Source organism: Myotis davidii, unplaced genomic scaffold, assembly GCF_000327345.1.
Source record: "Myotis davidii unplaced genomic scaffold, ASM32734v1 scaffold4, whole genome shotgun sequence".
Classification (NCBI taxonomy): Eukaryota; Metazoa; Chordata; class Mammalia; order Chiroptera; family Vespertilionidae; genus Myotis; species Myotis davidii.
In genome coordinates, this window is record NW_006294707.1 from 1,080,075 (window position 1) to 1,088,510 (window position 8,436).

At 42.4% G+C, this 8,436-nt stretch overlaps 1 protein-coding gene and 1 pseudogene across 1 annotated transcript in view; one reads left to right on the forward strand and one right to left on the reverse strand.

Moving 5' to 3' along the window:
- LOC102768940 (HLA class II histocompatibility antigen, DQ alpha 2 chain) overlaps positions 1 to 1,139 on the reverse strand; it is a 3,481-nt gene extending 2,342 nt beyond the window's left edge. Inside the window, exon 1 of the mRNA XM_006769182.2 lies at positions 1,038 to 1,139. Within this exon, the coding sequence (XP_006769245.1) occupies positions 1,038 to 1,119 (82 nt within the window). The 5' untranslated portion in view covers positions 1,120 to 1,139. The remainder of the gene's footprint in view (positions 1 to 1,037) is intronic.
- A 4,327-nt stretch (positions 1,140 to 5,466) lies between these two features.
- Positions 5,467 to 7,530, forward strand: LOC102769234 (annotated as a pseudogene).
- Positions 7,531 to 8,436: the final 906 nt, after the last annotated feature.

The following is an 8,436-nucleotide window of genomic DNA, read 5'->3' on the forward strand; positions in this document are numbered from 1 at the left end:
TAGTCTGGGAAATATAGGCTGTATTCTGGGCAGACCTTCTGCCCAGCTAACACCTGGGTGTTCTATTACTATGGAAGGACGGGAGAATAAATATTGGAGGACATCCTGCGGACTCTTGTTTTAAAAAATATATTTTATTGGTTTTTTACAGAGAGGAGGGGAGAAGGATAGAGAGTTAGAAACATCGATGAGAGAGAAACATCGATCAGCTGCCTCCTGCACACCTCCTACTGGGGATGTGCCTGCAACCAAGGTACATGCCCTTGACTGGAATCGAACCTGGGACCCTTCAGTCCACAGGCCAACGCTCTATCCACTGAGCCAAACCAGTCAGGGCATAGGTCTCTGTTTTTAAAATACACATCTGTGTACTTATTTTATTTGATCACATGTTCTTTAGAACAATGAGTCAATCAATTAATTTTACGTATGAGGAATCTGGAGATCAATGTAATGAATTGACTTGCTTAATGCCATCCAATTAATTCGTTTTATTTTTCCAATTGCAATTATCTTCAATAAAGTTTATCCTCCCCATTTTCTGAGCCCAAACCCAGAGTATAAATTATGTTGAAAACAAAAAATGAATGACTTGCTACTTTACATGTGGCACAAAACATTTATGGGGATGGTCATTGTAAGAAACTGGACAGCTAAAATGCAATAACCAATAGCTTTGGAAGAGTTTTGAGTGGTTGGAAGTAGCAGGCTCACAAACTGCTGCTAAAGAAGAGCAGTATGTTGGAGAAATATACCTACTGCGAGTTAAGGCCACAACAACGTCCAGACGGTGTTGGTTGGTTGTGACATTGGAAAGAGATCAGGGCCCAGGTGACCACTGCAGTCACCGGGACAGCATGACATCTAGCTCAGCCTACAAGCTGAGCGTAGGTTTGGGCTGGGGTTTGGTTTCTGGGAGGGAAAGTAAGCATAAGAATTCCGATGGGGGGAACTGGGTTTCACGACCGCTAAGTCTAAACAAAGGCATCCCGGTTCTTACACTTCTTCCTAAATCCACACCCTCACCGAGCACTCACCCCTGATGTCTCCACCTCCACAGGGGCTCAGCATGGAGGCCAGAGCCAGGGCCCCTAGAATCAGAGCTTCCGTGGGGGCCATCCTCCTCCCAGGTCTCCTCAGAAGTGGCTGCTCTGAGTGGAGCAGGGAGGAGGAGTGGTGCAAAGAAATGATCTAGACAGGAGAACCAGAGGAAGGAAGCACCAGGGGGAGTCAGACCTCGCCCGTGGGTCACCGCAGCCTGTCAGGAATTCCCCGAGCTGACACCCCAGCTGAAGCGCTTTTAGAAGAGATCTGGCAGGACCCTGGGAAGCTCCCTAGGGGCACAGGCTCCCCGGGGAGCAGAGGGAGCCTTTCTCTATAGGTGGAGGGAGAGGGGAGAAACAGAACCCTCTCCACTCTGACAGAATGTGTGGCGGGTGTGCACCCGAGGGGCTGCTGGGTCACCTCAGGGGTGGTCCCTGGGCAGGGTCCTTTGTGTTATGTTGTTACTGCCTCTGGGACGTGGCAGTAACACCCACTGTGTTTTAGGTGACTGGGATCCAGGAGGAGCACAAGAGACAAAAGTTCTGCATTTAGGAAACTTCCTGTATTTTGGATCAGCTCTGTTCTCAAAAAGACCTCCACTAGTGGGAGCCAATTAACACCCCCCCTCCCCTTGTACTCCTTTAAGCAAGTTCTCTCACTTTCTAAAAAGCACCCTAATTTTAAACGCCTGCATTTCCAAACATTGGTGACACCCTATTGCTGTAAGGTCACGTGCAGTGCACACTAACAGCGGGCCCTGCTCCCCTCCCGGCGCCTCTGCTCTCTGCACTGTGGCCTGCGATGGCTGCCTGTCTGAGCTGAAGCTGTGGCCATGACGCACACCCAGGAGAACCGCCTGGATTATCTAGACTGTGGATCCTGAGTGTGGCTCCACCTGTGCAGGGTTGGCCCTGGAATTTTGGCAGAGATACTGGGAGCTGCTGGTGGTCTCATGTCTCCTGTTCCCACTGACATGTGTCCGTGAACCTGGAGGTGTTTTCTGGTTCTATCAGAATCTACCCCGTTTACCACGAAGCCTCCCACTCTGCACAGAACACAGTTTTTTCCTCATATCGTTCTAAGCTGCACTGCATCCCGGAGAAGTGTCCTGAGACGCTGGCAGCAGACCGAACACTTTGTTTGCAGTGACGTTAGATTTCACCTATAATGATCTTCTTATTCATTTTAATCCATTTAGTGGGCTGGAGTTTTAAAGGCACAGGATCAGAGCACCATCAAACAGTAAGAGCCCGGTTTCAGAGGTCACGTGGGATAAAGGGAAGCCCAGGCCAAGTCCTGCCACCTGGCAATGGACAGATGTGTGTGTGTGTGTGTGTGTGTGTGTGTGTGTGTGCGCGTGCGCGCATGTGCACATGTCAGGGGAGGTTGGGAAGGTTTGTTACTCTGACTTTCTGCCTGCCCCTCTGTTTCATCGATCTGTTACACATTTAGTCACTTCTTAGTTGCTTTTGAGACCAGAATAGCAGCTTTACACTTAGCAACACAAAATTATCAGTAAGCTGACTAATAATGAATGAGTACGACATTGACCAATGTAGAATCTCCTTTTGTCTGATAGGGCAAAACATGCTTCTCTTGGTAATTTAGTGGAAGAAGATGCACTGTTAAATAATGTGAAATTTTCCAACAATTTGCTAGTATTCTGAAGCGTATTTTAGAAAATGTGATTTAATGTAGAATGTTGTAATTCAGTTGCATGTTATGTTAATTATTGCTGTTTCCACAGTGAGGATTTTCTGGGACCTCCTGTAAGGGCACTCAAGTTACTATGTTGATACAGTAAAAATCTGTATTTTTTAATGTGCGTTAAAATTTAAGTCTATCATTAGTTTTATTATTAATTCCAGGACCTCTTTATAGTCACAAATTGACCATTGTTGAAATTCTATACTAACAGTAGAGGCTGGAGGGAACTACTGATAATGCACAAACTCTGTAATAAAAAAGGCTGAGATTAAAATACTCTATCTTGCCCAGCCAGTGTTGCTTAGTGGTTGAACGTCGACCCATAAAGCAGGAGATTTAGGTTCGATTCCCCGTTAGGGCACAAGCCCGGGGTTTCAGGCTCGATCCCCAGTAGGGGGCAGGAAATCCTATCCTAACAGCAGAGGCTGGAGGGAACTACCGATAATGCACAGACTCTGTAATAAAAAAGACTGAGATTAAAATACTCTATCCTGCCCAGCCAGTGTTGCTCAGTGGTTGAGCGTCGACCCATAAAGCAGGAGATTTAGGTTCTATTCCCGGTTAGGGCACATGCCTGGGGTTTCAGGCTTGATCCCCGTAAAGTTTAAAAGAACAAAATAAAACCTTTAAAATACTCGCTCTTATTGTAAGCAATTGCATAACTTCAGACAATTTATGGACATTATTTTAACTCAGCATTCTTAACTGTAAAATGAAAATGGTACGTCTCACCCAGTAATTTGTTAACATTTTAAAACTAAACTACATATGTAAGTATAGTTATTGAATTAGTAGGCATAGGTTAGTTAAAAGATCCTCTTTTCCATTCATGCTGTTGCAAATGGTAGACAACAGGGAGGTGAGGGTATTAGTGGGGGGAGATGGGGTTAATGTGGGGATAAGTACACATATGTAATAACTTAATCAATAAAGAAATTAAAAAAGATCCTCTTTTCCATTCATGCTGTTGCAAATGGTAGACAACAGGGAGGTGAGAGTATTAGTAGAGGGTATTAGTGGGGGGTAATGTGGGGATAAGGACACATATAATTTACACTGCAAAATCCGGCCTTGTGATTATTATAGCAGGTGCACACCAGGAAAGGAAGAAACACACCTTAATTTAGTCCAGTGAAATGTGGCATCTGTGACTTAATGATCTATATATATATAGGGTATCCCAAAATTGAATTGCAAATCTTGCGTGAATTTTGGGACAACCTATATAAAAGCCAAGCAACCGGAATGGCCCCCCCCCCACCCCGACCTTCCCCCTAGTCGTGACCCCTCCCATCAGGGGCAGGGCGGACCGGCCAACCACCCATGCACAAATTTGTGCACTGGGCCTCTAGTATCTCTATATTTCCTCCTCTCTAGCCTCTGAAAACTACCACTCTGTTCTCTGTTTTTATGAATTTGACTACTTTAGATTTCTAATGTAAGTGGTGTTATGCAGTGTTTGTCTTTCTGTATCTGGTTTGTTTCACTCAGCATAATATCCTCCAGGTTCATCCATGTTGTAACAAATGCAAGTTTTCCTCATCTTAAAAAAAACATATTCTGTGTTTTTTTTTTGGTTAATCCTTACCTAAGAATTTTTTCCATTGATTTTTAGAGAGAGAGTGGAGGGTGTGGGTATTTGCACATGAGAGAAGAGGGCGGGGGGAGGAGAAAGAAAAAAACATAGATGTGAGGGAGACATTGTTTGGTTTGGTTGCTCCCCGCATGTGACTGGAGGATTGAACCTGCAACCCAGGTACATGCCCTTGATCAGGAATCAAACCCATGACTCTTTGGTGCCCCGGCCAATGTTCTAACCACTGGTAAGGGCAGTTTTCCTCCTTTTAAAAGACTGAATAGTATTTCATTGTATGTATTTACCACATTTTATTTATCCATTAATCTATCAATAGACATTTAGGTTGCTTCCATGTCTTGGCTATTTGAATAATGCTACAATGAACATGGGAGTGCAGATATCACTTCAAGATCTTAAATTCCTTTGGATATATACTCAGAAGAGGAATGCAAGGTCATGTGGTATCTCTGTTTTAAATATTTTGAGGAATCTTCTTACTGTTTTCATAGTGGCCACACCAATCTACATTCCCATCAACAGTGTACCCGGGTTTTCTTTTCTGGATGTCCTCATCAATACTTGTTGTCTTTAGTGATTTTTTTTTAATAGTCATCCTATCTGGTGTGAGGTGATATCTCATTTTGGTTTTATTTATTTTTTCACAAATAGGTTTTTTTATTTGTCATTAAATGTCTGAATTTTAAACAGATTCTTGGACTGGAGGCTCATATCCATCAGCTCGTTCAACTTTAGCACTTGTCTCATTCCCAGTAGCTTTTCCAGAACTGCTACCTTCACCATGAAGCTCCGTGAATTTTCCCAATTCAAACTTGGGCTTCTTCAGCATATTGGCTTTTCTAACAAACACATCATGGAGAAGATAAATAGATTGGCAAGCATTTTCTATGTCTTCTCCAATGCTGTTTGGAGTCAGTTTATTGACCACTTCTTTCAAGTCATTTGTCTGCATCTCTCGGGTCATGATTTCTATCATCTTCTTCTGGATTTGGCGAACCTGCTGATGCTGAGCATAAGAGGTCTTCTAAATCTGATTGTTGCGCTTTTTAGTAAAATCAACACAGAAGAGACGAAGCAAATAACCATCAGTAGTCTTGACATCGACATGAGCTTCAATCATGGTCTGCCACTTCTTGACCATCGAGCACATTTTGTCACGGGTAAGGTCCATGCCATGAAAATTAGTCAGGCAGTTTTTGCCCTGAACATCCTCAGTAATTAGCTTGAATTTTCTAAAAGCAACTTCATCATTCTGCAGATCAGCTAGGCTCACTTCAAAAACACGACCCTTGAGATCATCAGATGCAATTTTGGTTCCTTGAGTTCTCATAACCAGTGTTTTTCCAATATTTCTTACATTGAACATAACTGGTGCTTTCACATCATACCAATCTTTCTTAGAAAATGGATCAACCACTTTCTTCTTGGCTCTCTTTTGCCACCTTTCATAAGGCGCTTGTTCTTGCCCACCACTATGATGCTACTAGAGAGCCAAAAGGGCGGTAGTCTCATTTTGGTTTTAATTGGCATTTTCTTGGTGATTAATGATGTTGAGCACCTTTTCATATATCTGTTGGTTTCCTTTTGAAATTTATTTAAAAGTCAAAAATAATTATAAGACTGTATTTTTGGGTTTATACCTCATACAGTAACATATGATAATGATAGCTCAAAGGAGTTGGGGTAACAATAGAACTACATTGGAGGAAAGAAACAATACTAGATGATAAGTTGAGTGCACTGGAAGAAATAAAGAATACCAGTTCTGGTAAATGTGCATGCTTATGTAAAAGACACTTTAAATATGCTTCTCCTTTTCTTTTTCAACTTCTTTCATAGAAACATGATTGTAAAGCAGTACTTGTAACACAATTGTTGGGCCTATCACATATGTAGATGACATATGTGACAATAATCACATGATAGTGAGAATGCAGAGAACTGTATTGGAGCAATAAGCTTAAGTATTTTGCTAGAATTAAAATAGTATTAATCTGAAGTTGATTATGATAATTAAGATGCATATAATCACTAGAGAAAACACTAAGAATATAGCTTTAAAAAGTTAAAACATCAAGAAAAGAATTTTAAAAAAGAAAAAAATTCAAATGGTATACTATACAAATCTAGTGGACAGAAAAGAAGAAAGTAAGGGAGAAACAAAGCAGCAAAAGATGAGATAAAAAATAGTGTCCTGGCTGGTGTGGCTCATCGTCCAGTGCACCAAAAGGTGGCAGGTTCAACTCCCAGTCAGGGCACATACCTAGGTTTTGAGTTCAATCCTGGATCAGGGTGCATACAGGAGGCAAGAAATTGATGTCTCTCTCTCTCTCTTCCACCACTTCTCTCTCTCTAAAAAAATCAATAAAGAAACATATCCTCGAGGGCTCTGCATTCTGGAGTGGCGCTGCTTGGTCTGGAGGCAGGTTGCAGGCTGCTGGTGCTGGGCTGAGGAGAACAGTGAGTTGGTTTAGCATTGGTGCTGCTGGGGAGTTCTGTCCACCTGGGGTGAAGCATTCAGCCTCCCCAGACAATGATCTTGGATCTAGAAATTGGGAGGCAGCAGACTTAGGTAATGAAGAAAGAAAACAAAAGTTCTTGAGACTTATGGGTGCAGGAAAGAAAGAACATACTGGTCATCTTGTGATAGGAGATCACAAATCAACATTTCACTTCTGAACGGGAAGAAGACAAGAAAATTAGTGAAGAACTGGAATCTCAGTTATCAGCAAAGTATGGACAGTAAATTGTCAGGAAGATATCGAAGACATTGTGGACTTGGCTTCAGTGAAGTAGAAGATCATGATGGAGAAGGGGATGTGGCTGGAGATGATGGTGATGATGATGATGATGATGATGATGATGATGATGATTCACCTGATCCTGAAAGTCCAGATGACTCTGAAAGTGATCCAGAGTCAGAGAAAGAAGAATCTGTTGAAGAACTCCAGGCTCCTGAGCACCCCGGTGAAGTGGAGGATTCCCAAAACAAAGAAGATGCAAAAAGCAAATATAAAATGACATTTGTTAAACCCAGTGGTTCATAACTCCCAAACACTTAGTCTTTGTATTAAAAGAAAGTCTTATTGTTATAATGCACAGTGGAGGACTGCTTATAGAGCACAGGCCTTTGTGTTACAATTTTTAAAAAGGCCCTTTTAAGTAATTACAAAGAGTGTTTGCTTTCAATGCCATGTGTTACATGGGCATTGATTAAAATCAAATTTATAAAGCGTTAAGAGTTGTGTAAAGTAAGAAATAAATACAATACTCAACTCCCTTTCATATTAACATTATCAAACCTCTAATCTCACCTTCTTATCCCTTCAAATAGTTGAGGGAGACACTTTTTTTTGTTCATAGTAGCTGTGTTTTTTGTGTTCATATTTTTTTGTCATAAAAAGTTTATCTGTACTGTGATGTGTTCATGAAAAGAATTATTCTATATAATAAAAGGGTAATATGCAAATTGATCCTAACAGCAGAACGACTGGAAATGACTGGTCACTATGACACACACTGACCTCCAGGGGGCAGACACTCAATGCAGGAACTACCCCCTGGTGGTTAGTGCACTCCCACAGGGGGAGCTCTGCTCAGCCACAAGCCAGGCTGATGGCTGCCAGCACAGCAGTGGTGGCAGGAGCCTCTCCCGTCTCCTCAGCAGTGCTAAGGATGTACGACTACAGCTTAGGCCTGCTCCCCACTGGCAAGTGGACATCCCCCGAGGGGTCCCAGACTGAGAGAGGGCACAGGCCGGGCTGAGGGACACCCCCCCTCCATCCCCAAGTGCACAAATTTTTGTGCACCGTGCCTCTAGTTTTATTATATTTGTTATAGTAGAACTATTCATTACGGATATTTCTGCTGCCAATAGCAACTAAATTAATGTTGGCAAATGGTTAGGTACTTAGTTTACTCTTACTGATTTAACTCTATTCTTTTGGACCAAAGCAACATGAGAGCAAATACTTTTCAAACCTGCTAGGATGGAAATACAACTGTCATACATTTGGAATGCTGTCCTTATCCCCCCATTGCCCCTCCACCCCCCAGCTTGTGCCCTCACCCCCCTGTTGTCTGTGTCC